The sequence below is a fragment of the Penicillium maclennaniae genome (assembly GCF_028827695.1).
Source record: "Penicillium maclennaniae strain IBT 15551 chromosome Unknown utg000008l:1.0-3552695.0:1.0-3555053.0, whole genome shotgun sequence".
NCBI lineage: Eukaryota > Fungi > Ascomycota > Eurotiomycetes > Eurotiales > Aspergillaceae > Penicillium > Penicillium maclennaniae.
Window position 1 is genome coordinate 2,154,224 of NW_026623220.1, and position 20,196 is coordinate 2,174,419.

Here is a 20,196-nt window from a genome sequence, read left to right on the forward strand (position 1 = left end):
AAGGTATACGCTATCCTCGGATAATGTGTCCCTCAAGTCTGAGACTAAAGTCTAGAGCCTATGGGTATCCATCGAGCGCCTGGCCATTGCGCAGGCTAGAAAATCATCAGTGACTATTGGACAATATAGTCGATCAGGGTATTGAGACACCGGAATCTCGTGCATGGATTTTCAGGAACAGTCCCAGGAAATGCACAAGTCGACGAGTACTTACCTGAACGGGTAAGTAACCTGGCTCCACCGTAGCACTTCTTAATCGTCCATGAGCCTGTGGCTCTACGATTGACGGAAAAGGCCTCCCGGTTTTGGTGTATGTAAAACAAAACATCGAACTGGAGATCTGCTATCCACCGGGCCGCTGTTGACTGGACAGTCAACAGCCACGGGATTCCGCTTGGTTCGCGGCTTGTGGGTCCTGACCCAGTCCAGACCTCGGCGTCATCGCGTTACGTGTGGAGGCTGAGGTTGGCTTAGTTTCTCCGCTGTGGCTCTCTGTGAGGCCTAGACAGGGCGCATTACGCATCAGGGGGGTGCGCAACATTAGGGTTAATGAGGGTTGAAGCCCCAAGACCTTTGTGAAGACCAATCTCGGCCTGGAAATTCCATCCTGGTGGAGAGGAGTGGCAAGAGTTGGATCAGCCGGCATGAACAATGCACACATTCATGGGAAGGATTCAGTTGAGGGCAGAGCATGATCTTCAGGGTCCCTGGTGGTGGTCTTGATCTCCAGTCGACAGAAGTGTGTCAATTCCAGCCAGGTCAGCTGATCGCGGTGTACCCCATCGCGATCTATTTTTATAGCTTTGGCTTCTTTTCAATTGACGCTACGTCTCCTGTAGTTACTTGAGACCCCTATTCTTGGCTTTGCACCAGTCCAGTATCTCAAACCCCGGATCATCTTCAATAATGTACACAATTTTGTTGCTGTTGTCAATCTTTCTTTAGACCCCGGCCTCTTCGATTCGTGAGACCTTTCGATCCCTTTCACTTAGTCTAAGGACTCGCAGATACGAAAGTCTAGGACAAGAAATATGATATGTCCTCGGAACTTGTTGTCTGCTTACTGTCAATGAAATCGATACAACTTCAAAGCACCCCGACGCGTTCGTGAATATCCGGCGGATTATGTGCAAACTGTATTGACTATGGGGAATCACACTATATGCAGAACGATGACAAAAGTACACGGCATAACGCGGCATCCTTGGAAATAGGCAAAGACGGAAAGGGCGAATAAAGAACCGCAATATATCAAGCATGAGCAGCTTTTTCGCGAGCCTCACGCTCGACCTTCTCCCGCTCTTCGTTCTCCTTGACCTCGCGCACCTTGGCTAAGACGACCTCGCGGAAGATAGCACCGCGGGCAATCTTGCTCAGACTACGCTTCTTCCTGGTACCATCGGGGCTGGGCTCACCCTCTGTCGGGGCCGCAGCGCTTTCCTCGCTGGCATCGCCGATGTTCATGGGGCTGGGAATGTCTTCCTCGCCCTCCTCGCCCTCTTCTTCGTGCATCTTCAAAGCTTCGATACGGTTGGCCAGCTTGACAATCTCGATACCGCGGCGAAGGCGAGCCTTGGCAATGTAGGCACGGATCTCAGGCAGCAAATCGCGGTCGCTGGCGGTGGTACCGGTCAGCCACACGTGCTTCAAAGCCTCTTCAGAGGTGACGCGCTGGGTGGGATCAGGCTGCAGAAGGGTAAGAATGAAGTCCTTGGCGTCCTGAGAGACGCCCTTCCAGTAGCGCTCGTGGAAGACGATGCGGCCTGCCCGGCACTCTTCAATCAAGTCGGTCAAGTTTTCAGAGCGGAAGGGCGAGTAACCACACAGAAGAGTATAAGTGATAACGCCGAGCGACCACATGTCGACAGGCCTGCCGTGGCCCTGCTTGAGCATGACTTCGGGCGCGGCGTATCCGAACGAGCCTGCCATGCTGGTAAGCTGTTCTGAGGGGCTTTCCAGCATCTTCGCGATACCGAAATCTGCCAGGACCAGCTGGGAGTCGGCGGCACGTGTGAGGTAAAGAAGATTCTCGGGCTTCAAATCTTGGAGTGTATCAGTGAACCGGCAATCTGCATGTTGAATGGTATCATAACGAACCTCGGTGCACAATGTTTTTCTTGTGCAAGTAGTTGACAGCATCCAACACCTGGCGAATAGTCTGCGACGCGTCCTTCTCCGTAAATTTGCCGTATTCGCAGATTCGGTCGAACAGCTCGCCACCAGTGGCTAGTTGAGTGACGATGTAGAATTTGTCCTAGTGCGTAGGTCAGATAGTATCCTGCCAAGGTGACTTGGCAAAGCTTACTTTGGACTCGAACCAGTCGACAAAGGAGACAATGTGAGGGTGCTGAAGCTTCTGCAGCATCTCTAGCTCATCGTAGACCATGCCCTCGTTGCCGCGAACATTCTTCTTGAGAATGATCTTGATCGCAACCTTGGTACCATCCTGGGCCTCAGCCTCACGGACGATACCATATGTACCCGCACCGAGCGTTCGTCCGAATTTATACAAGGCCCTGAGGGAAGAATGTGTCTTAGCGTATGGAATTCAGGGTCGGGCGAGGGACTCGTACTTTTTCTCGTAGCTCTCTGGCTGCCCGGAGAGCTTGTTAAGCATGTTTGCGACTAATTGAAGCCATTGTCAGCAGGGTCAAACACAATCAGGAGTAGAGGCCCAAGCAAATTGCGACAAGGCAGCAACATTAGGTGATTCAAAAGGAACAGGCATTGGAACCAGACCATCACACCACAACGCGTTGAACATGACAATAAAGTCAGCGATATAGCTTCCAACCAACACAAAGAGAGCGAATAAAAGCATCCCGACCCTGATCAGCCCAAGATGTTGAAGATTGGGCATGTGAAAGGAGCCGAGGCCAGAATTCACCAACACGCGTCTCAGGGCAGGAGCCAGCGAGCTTCTAGTCACAGCGAGAAGAACCGACTTACAACTCATTGTGTGGGGGACAGGGTTGTAAACACCCTGGGAATCCGGTCTGAGTATGCGATGGGTGTGAATGGACAGAGGGGGCCCGTCAGGAATAAAAGCGGGCTGGTAAACCCCGCAGCCAAGAGAAGAGCGGGTCGAGACGAAGAGCGAGAGATGGGAATTGGGATTGAGGTCGCACGGTGAAGTCTGCAAAAGCTATCAGGGGGGGTGTCAGCGAGCTGAGAAAGTAAAAACGAACAAGTCTCAGCCGAAGGTCGATCCAGGCGGGGGTGGGCGGCCCACGCCTATCGCGGAAGAGGGGGAGGGGGGAAGGTATAGAGTCCACCAGGAATGCCTCGAGATCGAGGGCTATAAGATCAGGTCCCGAAGAAAGTCGAACATACCTGAGACAGCCAAAGAGGAACAAACAAAGAAACAGGAGATATGTGGTCAAAGGAAGGACGAGAAAGAGACCTCGAGTTCTAAACGCGCGATAAGGAGAATCGGGGCTGTAGGGTTTAGCGGGCCCTTGGCGTGCGTGTCCTTAACCGCTGCACCGCCACACAACACACGGAGCTTTGAGCGTTGCCTATTGCCTATTTTGGGATGTCTCTCAGCCTCACCTGAAATTTCAAAATGTGGAATCTGGCATCAGGCACTTGCCCTCGGCGACTATACAGTTGGTTGGATTTATATGCCCTATGAGGCCCAAGCAACTTCACAAATACACCAAGGCTGCAAGTCATGGCACAGGACTGTGTCTCCGGTCGGCAAATTGAACGTCCTGTCTTTGTTTCACCACGTCTCACTTGGGCAAGGGGCACCTTGAACGCCCTTCCATAAGGTATGGCGGTCTTCAATGCGATCTTCACAAGCATGGCCCTGGCTATCCATTGTCTCGATAGGGCAACCCGGGAGGTTTGCTGATCTTGGGATCGCCTTTGGGACCTTCTCAACGAGTGATTCTCATGTCCATAGCGCAAAAGTAGAAAGGACAGATGCGCACGGAGATACCCTGCGGGACTTCATCAGAATTAATATCTTTACTGGGTTTTATTTGTAGCACATCAGGGACAATTACCCCACCTCGCGGGCATTGTTGCGCGGCAGCGTCATATCCCACGCCCGGGACGTCATAGGCTTGAGAACACAATCTGGTCCATAAAAGCACCTGGAAGGGCCACGGCATCATGATTCATCATCCTGCGTCCTGATACCCCCAGAACAAAATCACGAACTACGAAAATGATCCAGCTCGTTCTTTACCTGGTGTTGCAAGTCATTCTCTTCTTAGCTTGGGTTTTGGGTTATCTCGACCCGTACCAGAAGAAGATGCAGGAAATAATTCTCGATGCTATGGGTGAAAATAAGGTCTCCTATGGGCTCAAGAGTGAGTGATGATAATTCCATGAAAATGAGAGGATGGAATCAATGCTGACCAGGTCTGTGTGTAGGGAGCTTGACTGGCAAGAAGCTCATTGAAGACAAGAACTTTAGCAAAATCCAGGACCAGCTGGGAAGTGAGCTTGCAGGAACATTTGGAAAGGGCGGAATCGGTGAGGGCGTGGGCAACGTGTTAAGCAAGAGTCTGTAGAAAAGATATTGCTTCCTAGTTAGAGCTCGCTGAGCCCATGACAGGATTGAAGGGAGCTATATCCCAGGGGTGGCTCGATGATACGATTTTGTCAAGGAATGAAATTAGATCATGACTCATGAACAAGACACCCGCAGACCCTTTAAACGCCAGGCCGTCAAGCTCATAGATCCAAGAAATCTCCACAGCAGTCCTAAGTAGCAGGAAAAAACCACAACAATCCCTCTCAATCGTCCAAGCCTAGCTCGGTCAAAACCATATTGCAGAACTCCTGGTAGTAGCGTGCCCCTTTCCAGGTGCTATTGACGGACCGCAATCCGATAGTATTCCATCCGTCGGAGCGCAGACGAGCAAGTCGCTGCTGCTGGGTTTCCTTGTGCAGGATATTGCCGAACCCATCCATGAACAACTCCGCCTCTTGATCCTTATGCTTTTCCACATGTTCCTCCTGCTCAATTCCTTCTTCGGCAACCCTATCGGTTATGGGACGGAAGCTCCAGAAAGAAGATGCTCGCTGCATCTGACAAGCGCGACGCGTACGCTGGACTTCCTTAACCTGGGAGACAAGCTGCTGGATTTCGGTGATGTTGGTCGAGATTTGCTCGCGCAAGAACTCTACACTACGATTGAATCGCACAATCTTGGCTGCATGCGCTGGGGTGATGTTAATTGCAATCTCTCTGTTACCATTGGAGCCTTGTGAGTAGATCGAAGAGGGTGTAGAGATCTTGCATGGAATCATAGCTTGGCAACTTCCCAGCCACGTTGACCACAGTGCTTTTCCTATCCATGATGTTCAATCTGGTGGCTGCGGTTTCTTGCAAAGGTAGTCGCTTAGAGCGAGGACTAGCATTCAATTGACCGTTGCTCTCATCTTCATAGATGACTCCGCCGTGCTTCATTTGACCAGACTTGTGAATGCGCAAGGGGGAGAGCGCAAGCCGAAGCCTCTTCACTGGACTGATGGAACTGCGGGGTGTCCAGGACGGGGCCAGACTTATTCTCTCCTTGTCGATTGCACGTCTAGGGGAGGCATGATGCCTTGGCAGGGTCAGTGCGAAGGGCAAAGTACGGTCTGACTGGGAGTCTGAAACGAAGGGATCATCATCCTGATTTGACAGCGATAGGTCAATCATCTGAGTCATGCTTCGAATGAGAGCCGGCTGCTCAGGCGTAACCGGCTCAGGACTATTATCCCAGACGACAAAGTCCTCTGATGTATATCGGGGGCAGTGATCAGGGGTATCTAGTGGGGTGAGATAGGCCGCACAATCGGGATTGTCTTGGAGCAGGTGAAGCTTTGGCATGGGAATGAGTTGTGGTAGAGCAGCTCCACTGTCCAGGAACGAGTCTAGGGCCTGGTGGAGTAGTGGCAATTTGTTGCGTGAGTACAGGTGTGCTGCCCGGCCGAGAAACTCGTTGCTGATGGCGGAATAAAAACAAAGAAACGCTTTGCACATAGATTCAATCTATAATGTAAAATTCAGTCTCATGAATCAACTGGAAGAAAGTAGAGCATACTGGCTCATTGGCCGCTGTGAGTAGCTCAGTGCATCGGACTGCACATTGTCTGTACTGCCGCTGGAGGTACAGACTCTTCACGCCGTTCAATGTAGTGATCCACTCTGAGATATTCTGAGGGGCCGGAATACTAGCTGGAGGGGCAAAAGACGCCGGGCCAAACTTGCTCGAGAATCCACCAAGCATGTTGGATGGTTGTCGGTAAGCGAGTAAGAGAGAGATGATGCTTCGGACCACCTTGGCGGCCAGAGCTCAATAATGAAAGAGAGCAGAAGCATAAAAGAGGCCGAAAGGGGAATACAAGACATGTGGGAAGAATCAACACGCTTTCAAGTCTTGTCACGTCTCACGTCACGTCACGTCGCCCTGACGCTCTTTGTTTCTGATATGAGAACTTTTAGTCTGCGGATCACAAGAATCGAGATAGTCGTCATATGTCTTTCGCTAAAATTGAGATTACAGATCTACCCAGTGGCTATAAGAGCAACTATCATACTTCTATGGCATGAGAATATCACTGGCCTACCTCCGAGGCACGCTTCATTTCTTCCGTCTGCTGTCCAGGGCCTGCCCTCGAGAGTGCATCTCCTGTAGCTGCCAGGGCATCGAGGAAATCATCGAGCAGACGATCCAACTCCGTGGTGACAGTATTGTCATCGATACCTTCCATCAAGCTCTCCACGCAAGGTGGGACGATATGAGGGAAAGATAGAGCATCTGACTCATCTTCCTTGGCGGTGTCGGTTTGAGACATTTTCATGGAAACCACATCACGACGAGCGGTCTGCAAAGGCTCTTCGTATACGGGAGAGCCTGGCTCCGAGGCAATGATAGGGCTTTCTCCCGGTCCGTCGAGCACGGGAACAGCCGTGGGAAGCGGTACATCATTCAGGTCGATTACTGAAGAGGTCTCGCTCCACTCGGGTTGATCCTCCTCGTCTGGTCCCGGCCCATCGAGAATTCCTGAGGAGTCATGTTCCACTTCATCGGAGGGATCGCCTAGGGCCGAGCCGAATGATGGATTTGGTTGGTGTAATGATGCTTGTGGGGCTTTTGGTCGATCAAACCGGAAAGGGTCGGAGTCGGAGTCGGACATAGTGGATTTGTTGGAGGCTGAGGTCGATGGTCGAGATTCAACAGGTGTGTCATGATTCTGTTCCTGAATACCGGGCAGCGGTGCTCGCAGCGTGTCATAGCGATCGGAATTGACTGCATCGCTTGTATCAGCGCCCATGACCGGAAAGGTCCACTGCATAGTTGCACGCTTTTCTGCCTGGAATGGTTCCTCGGATGCCGAAGCAGCTGGTGTTGGGGTCTCTACTGCCTTTGCTTCGGGCTCATCCTCGGGCTCTGGAGGCGGCGCAAATGAAGGGAACTTCCAATCCATTGTTGGAGGGCGTGGGCCAGTCTGAGGCTGGAAGTTCTCCTCTTGTAGTTCCTCACTTTCGTGACCACTGTTGGATGACTGTGAGCTATTTTCATTCGAGTTCCGGTGACGATTCGCACGGATCGTATCAGCATTAGCTAGCTGGAAAGGCTGTGCAGTCGGAGCACCAGCTGCGTAGTGTGAAGAGTCAAAGGATCCAATGTCAATGTCGATCAATGTAGACATAACGGAGGACCGATCCGTTTCAGTGCGTAAAGGAAGATCAGAAGTCGGCGGAGCCGGCTGTATGGGCACAAAGTCATTCTTGGTCTCGTACTTGTAGCTGGGCATTTCTTCATTGAAAAGGCCCTCCATAGCAGCGGCACCACGGCGTACACGTTCATCAAAGTTGGCTTGTTGTTCGGGGTCCATGTCGCTGATATTCACATCTTCGCCAGAGTCATTTTCAGGACTTGGTGTGGTAGGGCTGACAGGTTCTTCCATCTCAGCGAGAGACGCGGCAATTTGATCCAGATCAATGACAGAGAACCTTCGCTCAAATCCATCGGTTGTGCTGAAGTTCCAATCATCGACTGGCTCTTCGGCATCTGGCATTTCTGCTGCCTGAGCACCTCCAGGATTGAACAAAGAAATACGTTGACCTCCTCGTTGCGACCATTGGTAGTAATTGCGAACCAGCTCGCCTACGGATGACGTAGGATATTCTTCCTCGGTTCCAGCAATGTATGGATGTTCCAGAACGTCTGCCATTGTAGGACGATTCGCAGGGTCGGGCTCAAGGACAAACGCAATAAACTCTTGGAGACCCTGACTGTAATTGTCGTTGTTGAGCTTGGGGGCAGTCCTGTTTAATTGGCGCCCGATTTGCATTGGCTCCCGAAGACCTGCATTGGGCGGACTTCCATTCGCAAATTCGTAAAGCGTACATCCATATGCCCACACGTCGACCTCACTGCTGTAACGATGTGCTGGTCCACGACCGAACATCTCCGGTGGCATCCAATGAGGTGTTCCAATCCATGTTGATCTTTTGTCACGCTGGGACTGAAGGATACCGGCGACACCAAAGTCACAAATCTCTAATCGACCTTCCTCATGCACCAAAATATTTGCAGCTAATTCAGAATTTTTAGTATTGAAAAATGTATGAAACGAAGCCGAGTCGATTACCTTTGACATCGCGATGAATAATTCCGGCTTCATGAATAGCGCGTAGGCCAATTGCCAGTTCTCGTGCGATAGGAATGATGTACTTTTCGTCAAGTCTATCGCCAGTTGCACGCATCTTTATAAGGTCAGCAACGGCGGATTGACCTTCATCAAAGGTGGGATCTTACCAATGTTCTGACACTGCCACCTGGACAATACTCACACACTAGCCACAGTTGGGAGTGAATGGAGATAGCTTCGATGAGTTCGTTGATGTTTCGGGCTCCTGAGTCCTTCACTTGCTTCATGACCTTGGTCTCGTGGATGAAATCTTTGATGGACTCGTCCCTGAAGTCACGCTGGGATTTGTAATCCAGCGAATCAATGTCGAGAACCTTGATGGCGACAAGGCGGCCCGATGGCATCTGTCGACCTTTGTAGACCCGACCATATGCACCTTTACCGATCAACTCTTCGAATTCGTACGGAGGCACATCTGTCTTTGCACGCCGACACATCTCTTTGACTGCAGTTCCCTGCTCTCGGGCTAATTTAATCGCTTCGGCTTTGTGCCTGGTGATCGCCGCCATTGCGGACGACGGGTCCAGGAATCGAGACCCGCGAGTATCCATCTTGTCTGACCTCGGGATGAAAGGAGGGAAAAGGAAATCCAACAAAGATATGTCTTTCTCCTTTGACTCAGAGTTGATCGGAGGAGGGTCGTCTCTTGAATAGTTCCGCCACTCGAGCCTTGAATTTTGAACTGAAGCCGCTACGTTGAGTTTTTGCAAGACTTAGCAAAGATTTTGATGGGAGGACTGGAGAAAACGGTGATGGGAGATTGAATGGGCAAACAGGCGACTGGAAACCAGGAGAGAGTAGAGAGTCACTGGGCCGAGGGAAAACAACCCTGTCGGAGGAAGCAAGGCGTTCTGAGCTTCCTTCACGAGCGTCTAGTGAAGACTGTGAAGTTAAAACGCTACCTTTCTCCCGGTTGAGAATGGCTTTGCAATTCTGGTCCGACTTAACGGGCGGCTCAAACTCTTCGTATGAGTGAGTACAGCTGGGGCTGGGAGTGATTTTCTCAGCAGAAACTAGCGAATTTGCGTTTTTCACGATCAGATGATCGCGGTCGCTTACCGTGCTCTCAGTATCACTCGCAGAACTGTAATAGGTGGACAGATAGCGCGAGTTAACGATGGGAGCCCGACTATCGGAATAGCAGGTGGTATCTTCCCGAAGCAGTTCAAGTAGTTCGGCCAGCAGGATACTTGATTCGACGGAGGCTTCCAAGCAGGGACCGTTGAGTACTCGATCCAATGATGGCTCTTCGGGGTCAACTTTAATGTCACATACACTGTGATCCAGAGGCTCAATTCTTGGCAGACGGACGCGGGTCGTATTTTTTCTGTTCAAGAAGCTTCAACAACGATATCTCCTCATTCACTATGCGCATTACGTACTCTGACGATCGCGAAACGCCGTGGTAATCCTCACTTCTCACATTCAGTGGGATAAATTGTCCGGCACTTGACGAAATGGGCCCTTTATCTATCTCCTCTAGCAAGTGAAATAAGAGCTCACGTTCAGTGCTAGAGAGAGAAAGACTGTCTATTCGGCGCCTATCTGTGGATCTGCAATTAGCCATGGTTCTCGGAATGCCACGCATGGAAGCCCGAGCTTCCTCTGATGCGAAAGTCGCAGCAACGAGAAGAGTAAAGAAGTTCAAATGTGTCCAGTCGCCATATGCACGAAGACGAAGAAGAATGAAAGCACAACGCGGGGGTGAGAGTCCAACCTACGTTCGTAGAACAAAGAAGCAGTCGGGGTACCTGATATGAATTTCGATGGGATTTCAACTGCGACTTCTCCCTCCAGCGGAGTTCTGAAGTCAGTGAAATAACGTCGACGCTATCTGCAAAGGGCAATTAAGATCATCCCTTCATCATGAAGATAGAATTAGACGCTGTTGCCAGTCAATGTCGGATTTGACCGTCAACGAGGTGGCCACGATCAAGGGGCGCACGTGATATTGTCGCCTGAGGCCGCAATCGACGCACGTTTTAGGGGCCTTGGGGACTATTCTTGTGCGCACGTCTCGTTCTCGTCGCTTCTTTGTATTTCCTGAACACGCTATCATGACGCTAGTTTATGGTCACTTAGAAATCTTCCCACTAAGAGCGCCTAGATCCACGCCAATCCATCTAAGCGCAGTGCAAGCGACTCCATCTAAGCGCAGTGCAAGCGACTCCATCTAAGCGCAGTGCAAGCGACTAGAGAAAGAAAGAAATCAACTCTCTGCATGCGAACACCCACCGAGTTCATCAAATTGATGCCGGTGTTGTGGTCAAACATGGACTTCTTCTATTCGCGAGAGAGTTCGGAAATAGGATGATCGCGGCTCAACGTACGAGCATCTCGGTGCCCAGTGTGCTTGCGTACGGCATCTTTGGTCCATTGGCTCGGGGCTCTCGGGGCAACGTCATTCGCCATGGCGACGTCTACGAGGATTACATTTCGTTGTGCGTGTAAAAAGCGAGAGCGTCGAGCAATATGGGACTGACCTGAAGTATCATGGTTCACGAGGGTATAGTGGCCGGCAGTTTTGATTGGGCACTTCAGGACTACTAGCGACAAAGATATTGGCGACAAGAAAACATCCTTCATTTTAGCCACTTTCCCAACAAGTACGCTCTCGAATATCTCATTTATCCTTTTGATGACAGAGGTCCTGGGGTGAGACCAGGGGCTCATTGGATATCGATGATGACTGAATCTCCATTTCAGGAGGGCAAATTTCTTTCTAGATTTTTACTTGGTTGTTCTTGGCTTTGTCATTCACCAAGTGACGTACATGAAAATCAGAGCCATCCTCGTCGGAAAACAAAACAACCTATGGTGGTTGCATTCATTGATGCCATAGTGTGCACGCTATGTAAGATGTGAGTCCTAGCCTGCTCATTTGATGACCGGAGCTGTTTCATGCAATATGAAAATCAAAGTCGAGGAGTTTCCAGCAAAGAGTGAGCTCGCAGAGTCTTCCAACCATCTAAATTCTAACAATAAATACACACACCAAATGCGTAGACTCGAACTGTTGACAACCTACCTAGTCAAGATTTGCGGAGTGCTGGCTCCATTTTTACAGCTTGAATTGATCTCGCAGGCACTCAGCAAAGCGCGAGATGGCCTCGTCGATCTTCTCGGATGAGGCAGCAGCATAGGTTGCACGGAAGAACATCTTCTCCATTACGGCCGAGCTGTCGGCCTTGAACCAGCTACCACGGGACAAGAGAACACTGTGGTCGACGGCGGAAAGGAAGATTTCTTCTTCGATTTCCTCCCGTGATTTGCCTGCGGCGACACCGGGGTGCTTCTTCCAGTCGATCTCGATCCAATGCTAGGAGTATGTTAGTAGCATTTCTGGGTGAGTTTCTGGGTGGTAATGAGCATTCAACATACGAACATGCCCGCGGCCGGGGGTGCCCAGTGCGCAATCTCGGTAGGCAGGTGTTTCTCGCACGAGTGCAGCAATGCGTCACGGCGGTGGGTATATTCCAGGCGCAGGTTGATGAGCCAGTCCAGATAGCCCAGATGGCCCCAGTGCTCATCCAGCAGCTTGTAGAGGAACAGCTGGGAGATACCACTGGGGTTTTGCGAGGAAACCTCGAAGTTGCGAACAAAACGCTCTATGATCTGCTCAGAGGCGACAATCCAGCCGACTCGGCTACCGGGAGCGACGACCTTGGAAAAGGACTCCAATCGCACCACTCGGCCGTCGACGTCAAGGCTTAGGAACGAAGGGACAAGGGATTTGATGAATTCCTCGTGGTTGGCGGGTGGGGGCGGGCAGGAGCATCCTGGCCAACGTAGGGCTGCATTTGCAGGAAGTAGTAGGGCTCATCCTCGACGATGATGACATCGTGCTTCTGTGCGACCTTGTATACAGCCTTGCGGCGCTCGGCCGATTGGGTGGCTCCGGTTGGGTTCTGACCGGTAGGGATAGTGTACAGGACGAAAGGCTTGCGAGCACCGCGAGTCTTTTCGTCCCAGTTGCTGAGCAGGTCATCCATGGCCTCGGGAATGAGACCCTGCTCATCAATCGCAATGGCCGCGGCCTTAAGACCCAGGGGCCAAGCGGTTTCGGCGGCACTCGCGAACGTGTACTCCTCCAACATAATATAGTCTCCACGCTCGCAGAAGAGACGGAGAGCGGTGTCCCAAGCATAAGTGCTACCAGCAGTCAGGGTGCACTGCCAGTCTGAATAAGGCGGGTGGTGGATAATCTGGCAAATATTAGATATGACCTATCAATAATTGAAACTGCTGTAATCATACCTCAGTGTGCTCAGTGACGAATCGGAGAAGCTGGGCAGCTCCGGTAGCTTGGCCATAATTGAGAGAAATTTCAAGGTCTATGACAAACGTCGTCAGTCATACTCTAGCCGGGTCGAGTTCGGATCACAAACCATAAAGGCTTTTTCCTTCTTTGATATCATGCTTTCCAGCGTGCAGGGTAGTGCCGCTCTGTTTGGTAGCTTCCGGAGAGAACCCGGGCGCCGTGGGGACCTTCATGTCGAGGCTCTCCAAAGGGAAATAATCGGCGGAAGGCAGGCCACCACCAAGGGAGATCATTCCTTGAGAAATTGTCAGCCTCCAAACGATACTACTTCAGTTTTCAAAAGGCATACCAGGGTTCTTAAGGTATTGCGCCGCGGTCTTCAGCGTAGAGGCCTAGTAATAGGTTTTGGTATGAGCATTGGGCAGACTTATGTGGCAAAAAACCAGATTACCAACCTTGCGAGACTTAGCCTCAAGAGAGAAGTAATCTTCGAGTACAATTAGCATAATACTACCAGAAGGTATACAATGCGGCGCAAACAATGCCAGTCGCCCGCCAAAGGAACCACACTTACGATCGTAACGTTTAGCCTTCGGCTTGGAATAGCAAGCCTAGAATGTCCAATAGTGTAACTGATCAGTACGCATTCAACGCACCTCTTCCGCATGTAGATATATCGCAATCTTCAGACTCCGCCACATTCAGGTACCATACCGGGCTTTTGAACATATCGCTGCTGCACGCCGCCGCAACCCCAGTAGGCATTTGGCCCATCTTTTCACGCCATGCCGGGACACCATTGACAGTCAAAGGATCCGGAACAGGCACAGCAGAGGTATCGGTGACCCCCACCATATCAACCTCCAGTGGCGCGGGCGGACTCATGGCGATGGCGAACTAGTTGGGCGGGTGTAATATCGGTACAGGTAGTTTGGTTACGAGAGGGTAGCGGGCGTCTCGGTCTTGGGAGGGAGTACGGGCACAATCGAGTATTAAAGGCGAAGTGTAGTCACGAGAAGACAAGAGCGAAGGCGAATTGGAGCCAACGGTGGAATTGACAAACTGCGATATCCACCCGGCTGCGCGGTTCCGATTGGAACCACCATGACTCATCAATGCAGCCCAAATCTCAAAACTTTGTTGGAGAAAGCGTGGAGGAGCCAGTCGGCATTGTTGCGGTGAGTTTCTGTTATCTAAGAGTCGCCAGTACAGGGGTGCAATCGCAACCTTGTCAAAGGGCGTGGCGTCTATGCTTTGGAGGGGTTTGGTATCGGTACCCTGGATACCCGCAAAACCATCGCTGCTCGGCTAATCTGGCGGTGTATGGACCGCCGATACCGAAAGTTGATTACGACCCCGCGTAGATAAGGCTATCGCCGGCATCGGCGCGATAAGCTTATGCGCTCGGACTACACATGTAAGGCGTAAGGTGTAGGGTGTAAGGCGTGTTCTATTGCATCTTCTGTATAGTCTCTTACGAGCTCTCGATGTACTTGCCCGTGGTACCATCTAGTTGCGCCTCCAGCACGGCACCCTTTCCATTGAGGACACTCTGAATAGCTTCGGGCAGTTTCTGTGCCAATTCCGCCACGGTCGAAGCGCGGCCTGCCCAGATTTCTCCACCTGCTGCGGCCTTAGCAATGCCTGCATAGTCGGGTGTTGGAGCGAAGGAGATGTTCAAGTCTTCGTTGGTAGCCCGGGAACCATCACCATTGGGGTGGACCAACAACATGCTGCGGCGCGGGGCATTCCAACCCTTGTTGTTCAGTACAATGGTCAAAACGGGGATGTTGTAACGGCGCGAGATCCAGTAGACAGATCCAGGCACAGAGAAAAGATACGTGCCATCTCCAACTACCTGAACGACAAACTTGCCCTTGCCTTTGCCGCCATGTTCCACGTCAGACGCCAGCTTGATTCCCAGCGCACCACCACCAGACCAGCCCAGTCCGCCTCCACCACAGTTGATCCAAGAGTTCGGCAAGGTGGCTGAAACTTGATCGGCAACGAAATGGGTGAGGGTGACAGCTTCAACGGCCCAGATGGCGTCGTCTGGGCATCCGCTACGAACCTGTGACATGAGATAGTTGATGTTCAGCGAAGCACCATCACCACCTTCTGGTGCTACAGCCAAATCTGCGATCTCCTGGCGTCGCTTCCGATACTCCTTGTCTCGGTCTTGACCCATGTTGATGTTCTCCTGAGAGCGAAGGAACTGCTGCAGCTGCTCATTGCTCGCAACATAGTCATTAATTTGCTTGAGCGATGTGGCAGAATCTGCGCGGAAAGTAGCCATAGAGTGAATGTAGTGAACGGGAATCTGCTGCTTCAGAGGATCGACATCAATGTGAACAATCTTGGCCGACTCGGACGGCTTGAACTGAGTAGGAACCCAGGGAACATCACAGTCAATGACCAGGATTAGATCAGCAGTTCCCACAAGATCATGGCCCGAGTACCGCAGACCCAGCCATCCTGGGTGATTGGCTGGGAAACACATATCACTGCCGCCGGTGTCCAACACTCGGATACCCTTGAAGCTATTCGCTAATGTGACCAGCTCACTCACCGACTGAGACTTCCGGCCTGTATAGCCGACCACTACCAAAGGGTGCTTAGCCGCGGCTAGCTCCGTTGCAATAAACTCGACTCCGGACGCGGGCAAAGCGGCTGGCGCAACAGGCACCCAATTTGCCTGGTTTAGCTGATAAGGCTCAATTTCCTCCTCCATAACCTCCCGCGCACCCAGCAGATATACCGGTCCCTGGGGATCACTGGTGGCGAATTGCAGTGCTCGGTTCACCATCTGCTTTACGTTCTTGCCGGATTTCAATTCCCCCGTGAAACGGCAATACTGCGAGACAATCTGCTTCTGATCGGGTACATCTTGGATCCAATGGATATATTCCGTACGGGAGCCTCTCATCTCGCCTTCAATTGTGTAGGGGGAAAGACCAGCGAAGATCAGAACAGGAGCGCGTCCGCAGGAGGCGTTGTGAACGGCGGCGCCGAGTCCTTGTGTTCCGACATCGACGTGGACAATTACGGCTTGTGGCTTTCCAGTCAGGCGTGCGTAGCCATCGGCCATTGAAAGGGCGACCATCTAATAAATAATGAGTGGGGGTCGTATAGTCTCTGGGAATAGCCGTTTAAGCGGGGGTTAGAGCTTCGAATGCGGGGGTCATGCACTCTGGGACAATGGTGTCATGATCGACGTACCTCATTGGGGCAAGTAATGATCGTGGGGAATCGGTCTTTGCTCTCCCTCTGACCCTTCACCATGGCCTCGAGGATAGAGGGATGGTCCGATCCCAGATTGACAAAGACATGGGTGACACCTCCCTGTACATTGTAAGTTTTCTCCACTCAAGTGAATTGGTCGAGGAAAAAGATTCCTTGTACCTCCCAGAGGGCTTCGAAAAAGGCGAAAGATGCAGTGTACACCCTAGCAAAAATGAGATCTTGCAATTCGATAAGTGGAATGAATGCACAGCGCGGACGTACATGACAGCGTTTGATTTTCGCACTGATGGGCTCACAGGCTTACACTTGTCGATGTAGAATGGTGATGATAAGGAATGAGACTCGGATCAAAACGTGACAGTGAGGAGAAATTCAGAAAGTAGAGTCCTTGATAAAGCAAACGATTCGGAGAAGCGCGGCACTCCTCTCCCATCGGACATAACGCCGAAAGTGGAGAGTTCAAGTGGAGGCGCGGGGGGTATCCCCAACTCTCAGCCCACGCCACGTCCTGTCCCACCATCTTCTCCTTGGTCATGCAAGAGCCGAGGGTAACGAGTACGGCATTGAGATTCTAGTGGGGAAGGTTTCCTGTTTAATTGCGCGAACTGGGCATTTCGCGTCACGGGGACTTTGAAGGAGTTGTAATGAGCCGATCAGCTTGGAGGTTACTGTGTTCCTCCAAGGTAGTACATCAACGTCGTTGAGCTGTCTTTTTCCGTGTGCATATAAGAAAACGAGTATCGCTCAAAAAAAAGTTGCGCCAGGCCAAGCATTAATGCTCTTGATCTCTACCTATTCATGGCGCTTCCATATGACCGGTCCATTGCCGATATTGCCTATTATGTCTTCCATTATGAGATAGACGACAACAACAATGCGATATGGAAAAGAGCACGGATGGCACTACTCGACACCCTAGGATGTGCCATCGAAACCGCAGCCATAAGTCTCGAATGTCGAAACCTATTGGACGCAGGACTCGGCGAGACATCGACGCCGCATGGGTTTCGGGTTCCAGGGACAGACTTACAAGTAGATCCCGTTGAAGGCACCTTTGCCTTCGGTGCTTTGATTCGGTACTTAGATCATAATGATGCGCTTGGTGGTGTAGAGTGGGGTCACCCTTCAGGTAATGGCTAGTTCAGGAATACTGATTCAGCTCATGTTGACTTTCGCATACAGATAACCTCGCAAGTATCCTTGCCGTGATGGATTGGCTGTCGCGGGCATCGGTATCGGGAACATATATCCACAAGGGACCACCTTTGACACTGCATACGCTACTTATTGCATTGACCAAAGCCTACGAGATACAAGGATGTTATCAAATGGGCAACTCGTTCAATGCTTATGGCATCGATCATGTCGTACTAGTTAAATTGGCATCGACAGCCACGGTCTCCTGGTTACTTGGACTCACTGAAGAGGAAGCTATGGCATCGATTTCGCATGTCTGGTTGGACGGGCAGCCAACCCGTGTCTATCGGTCCCGCGATAACACAATTCCACGAAAAGGTTGGGCGGCAGCCGATGCTGCTCGGCGCGGAGTGCAACTCGCATTGTATGTTCGGGCAGGTCAGCCCGGTGCTGCACAGGCCCTAAGTGCAAAGCCGTGGGGGTTCTGGTCGAGAACGTTTGGCGAACAAGGCTTCCACTTTCCCCAGCCGTTTGGAACATGGACAATCCAAAATGTGCTGTTCAAGACGGTGCCAGTGGAAGGGCACGCAGTTTCGGCCGTTGAAGCAGCTCTCATTCAGTTGCGCAGGTTCCAGGGGAAAGCTTTGTCGAATCCAGCGGCGCAGATACAAAGGATTGAACTGCGAACCACTGCGGCAGCCAACTTGATCATCAACAAAACGGGGCCATTGCGAAATGCTGCCGATCGCGATCACTGCCTTCAATATGTCGTTGCTCTGACCATCTTGAAGGGTGCCGCTCCCGACACCAGAGACTATCTAGATACAAGTCCATGGACGACCTGCGAGTATCTGACCCATCTCCGGGATAAAATTCTTGTTGTCCCTGATCATGATCTAACCCAGGACTACCTGAATCTGGACAAGAAAAGTATCGCCAACGGCCTGACTGTCATATTCAACGACGGGTCAGTCTTTCCAGAAGTTTTGGTCGAATTCCCTGTTGGACACATGCGACATCCAAAGACCGAGACCGCAGTCGAAGCAAAATTTCAGCAAAATATGGCACACATGTTTTCCCGAATAGAGACAGCACATATTCTGGAGGAAGTCCAGCAGGACGATATGCTAGTTCATGACTTTGTGGACCTGCTTGCTCGTCCGACAGCCGATGCGAAACTGTAGAATCAGTAGGGATTACCGTTCCACCTTGCGAGCCATAACTTTTTTAAGCCCACACATCAATCAATTTTTCCAACTCCCTGCAATGTCAAGTAAACATCCGTACCCCATCCCCAGAGACTCTGAACTGCGATGCTGCCGCCAAAGTACTCGGCATACGCACGACTCAAAGGTAATCCATATCCAAGGCCTGCAATACTGCTCAGATGACCACCACTAGCAGCAATAGTATTCAAGGCATCCATAGAACCATCTTCTGAGCCACGAAAATCCATATCAGAGAATGTGGTGAAACTGTATGACCAAATGTGAGGCAGAACCTCAGGCGGGATACCACCACCACGATCGCGAATGCGTATTGTGATGCTCTGTGATGACGGATTCGGATATCCCATGGCCTCATCAAGTTCGTATGCCGCATCACCATCTCCTTGAGTTGGACGCCCATGGCCGGGAACGTCCGGTGCGGCTGCAATCGTCACCTCGATAGCTTCGCGCTCATTGCCAGACTCGATGGTCGCCCGAAACGCATTCTTCAGTAGTTCTGTGATGATGTATTCCACGTGCACTGGGATATGGGCAAAAGCAGCTTCAGGTTCGCCTCCAATCTCAAGGCGGGGACGCACCCCGTATTTGAGCTCACAGATCTCCCCAACAAAGTCCTCGCATAGCCGGATGATACGTGCCGGCTGAAGCGCGGTGTCGATCACGCCGATATAATTCGAGGGGATCGCTTCTTTGGGCTTCGGCGGCTCGGCGCTGTTCTTCGGTTGCTCGCCAACTGGCTGTGAGGCGAAATGAAGAGCCAGGTGTTGCTCGGCAATCAAACGGGTGCCGATACGCGCACGTAAATGAGTGTCCAGAAAACTCGTCACGTCTTCTGGGCTGACATATTTCCGACATTCGAGAAATCCACGTGCGAGAACAGGTATTGTATTAGTATGTGTCTGTACGAGATCGGCTAGCACGTCTCCGAATTGGCGCTCTTCCTCTAATGTGGTTATCTGGCGTTGCTGGTAGGGTAGGAGGGTTGACAGCGAATGGAGGTAATTGTGGTAGATCTTTGACACATGTGGATTAGACACGACGATAAAGGGGAGGTTTCGTAGAGCTTGGATTCGTGATGCCAGTCGTGCCGGGAGGAGTGAAAGGGTGAAATTCGCCGAGGCCAAAAGCGCATCTCTAGACAATGGCGGGTGGCCATGCCTAGGAAAAACAATTTGTCAGTCTATTTTTCTCTCTTGATAACCTTTGGTTGTCTTCAAGCTCACTTAAGCAAGTCTGCAAGAGTTAGTGGTCGGCGAGGGCTAGCAGCGAGCGTAGCAACCTCATCTTTGGCGACGTCTGGAGTCGTCTGTCGGCCACCCCAATTGCTGTTGGTCTGTGTCGACAAGTGGCGCACTGAATGGCAATGTGCTGTGAGGAGCGATCTTTGAGCTCCGAAGGGCTGGGCTCGAGAGATCATGGCTACCATTGTGCCGTTCAAGGTTGTGTTGAGGGAGTGGGGAGGGTTGGAGTGCGGAGATAAGAAAGATGAAGGAAGCGGTGACATCCCCGGGATCTCCATGCGCCATGGTCAACGGATATCGTCGGCCCTGCGTGCAACCAAGATGTCGCGGTTCAATTACCGGTTTTAGCCAATCAACTTGATTGTTAAATACTTATCCCGAGCTACAATGAATATTTATGTAAGCCACAGCTACAAGACTTGGC

General features: G+C 51.4%; 8 protein-coding genes across 8 annotated transcripts; 2 read left to right on the top strand and 6 right to left on the bottom strand.

Annotated features, from left to right (window-relative positions):
- Nucleotides 1-1,251: 1,251 nt before the first annotated feature.
- On the bottom strand, nucleotides 1,252-2,617 carry N7477_009796 (serine/threonine-protein kinase; the record flags this gene model as incomplete). Its single annotated transcript, XM_056971457.1, has 4 exons — nucleotides 1,252-2,042; nucleotides 2,098-2,254; nucleotides 2,306-2,516; nucleotides 2,574-2,617. 4 exons carry the CDS (start codon nucleotides 2,615-2,617, stop codon nucleotides 1,252-1,254), a joined length of 1,203 nt encoding a protein of 400 aa, XP_056818436.1.
- Nucleotides 2,618-4,174: 1,557 nt separating this feature from the next.
- On the top strand, nucleotides 4,175-4,523 carry N7477_009797 (uncharacterized protein; the record flags this gene model as incomplete). The annotated part of the gene is made up of 2 exons (XM_056971458.1): nucleotides 4,175-4,319; nucleotides 4,384-4,523. The coding sequence occupies 2 exons, from the start codon at nucleotides 4,175-4,177 to the stop codon at nucleotides 4,521-4,523; spliced, it is 285 nt and encodes a 94-aa protein (XP_056818437.1).
- Nucleotides 4,524-4,749: 226 nt separating this feature from the next.
- N7477_009798 (uncharacterized protein) lies at nucleotides 4,750-5,265 on the bottom strand (the record flags this gene model as incomplete). Its single annotated transcript, XM_056971459.1, has 1 exon — nucleotides 4,750-5,265. The coding sequence occupies one exon, from the start codon at nucleotides 5,263-5,265 to the stop codon at nucleotides 4,750-4,752; it is 516 nt and encodes a 171-aa protein (XP_056818438.1).
- Nucleotides 5,266-6,558: 1,293 nt separating this feature from the next.
- On the bottom strand, nucleotides 6,559-9,212 carry N7477_009799 (putative serine/threonine protein kinase; the record flags this gene model as incomplete). The annotated part of the gene is made up of 3 exons (XM_056971460.1): nucleotides 6,559-8,546; nucleotides 8,602-8,716; nucleotides 8,769-9,212. The coding sequence occupies 3 exons, from the start codon at nucleotides 9,210-9,212 to the stop codon at nucleotides 6,559-6,561; spliced, it is 2,547 nt and encodes an 848-aa protein (XP_056818439.1).
- Nucleotides 9,213-11,722: 2,510 nt separating this feature from the next.
- On the bottom strand, nucleotides 11,723-13,807 carry N7477_009800 (aminotransferase-like domain-containing protein; the record flags this gene model as incomplete). Its single annotated transcript, XM_056971461.1, has 9 exons — nucleotides 11,723-11,980; nucleotides 12,043-12,405; nucleotides 12,450-12,866; nucleotides 12,919-12,995; nucleotides 13,050-13,217; nucleotides 13,272-13,314; nucleotides 13,378-13,409; nucleotides 13,497-13,533; nucleotides 13,637-13,807. The coding sequence occupies 9 exons, from the start codon at nucleotides 13,805-13,807 to the stop codon at nucleotides 11,723-11,725; spliced, it is 1,566 nt and encodes a 521-aa protein (XP_056818440.1).
- Nucleotides 13,808-14,396: 589 nt separating this feature from the next.
- N7477_009801 (uncharacterized protein) lies at nucleotides 14,397-16,366 on the bottom strand (the record flags this gene model as incomplete). The annotated part of the gene is made up of 3 exons (XM_056971462.1): nucleotides 14,397-16,025; nucleotides 16,142-16,264; nucleotides 16,325-16,366. Coding segments are annotated over 3 exons (1,794 nt in total), but the record flags the coding sequence as incomplete, so codon positions are not given.
- A 597-nt stretch (nucleotides 16,367-16,963) lies between these two features.
- Nucleotides 16,964-18,486, top strand: N7477_009802 (putative 2-methylcitrate dehydratase (PrpD); the record flags this gene model as incomplete). The annotated part of the gene is made up of 2 exons (XM_056971463.1): nucleotides 16,964-17,294; nucleotides 17,348-18,486. The coding sequence occupies 2 exons, from the start codon at nucleotides 16,964-16,966 to the stop codon at nucleotides 18,484-18,486; spliced, it is 1,470 nt and encodes a 489-aa protein (XP_056818442.1).
- A 56-nt stretch (nucleotides 18,487-18,542) lies between these two features.
- Nucleotides 18,543-19,957, bottom strand: N7477_009803 (alpha-ketoacid dehydrogenase kinase family protein; the record flags this gene model as incomplete). Its single annotated transcript, XM_056971464.1, has 2 exons — nucleotides 18,543-19,689; nucleotides 19,755-19,957. The coding sequence occupies 2 exons, from the start codon at nucleotides 19,955-19,957 to the stop codon at nucleotides 18,543-18,545; spliced, it is 1,350 nt and encodes a 449-aa protein (XP_056818443.1).
- Nucleotides 19,958-20,196: the final 239 nt, after the last annotated feature.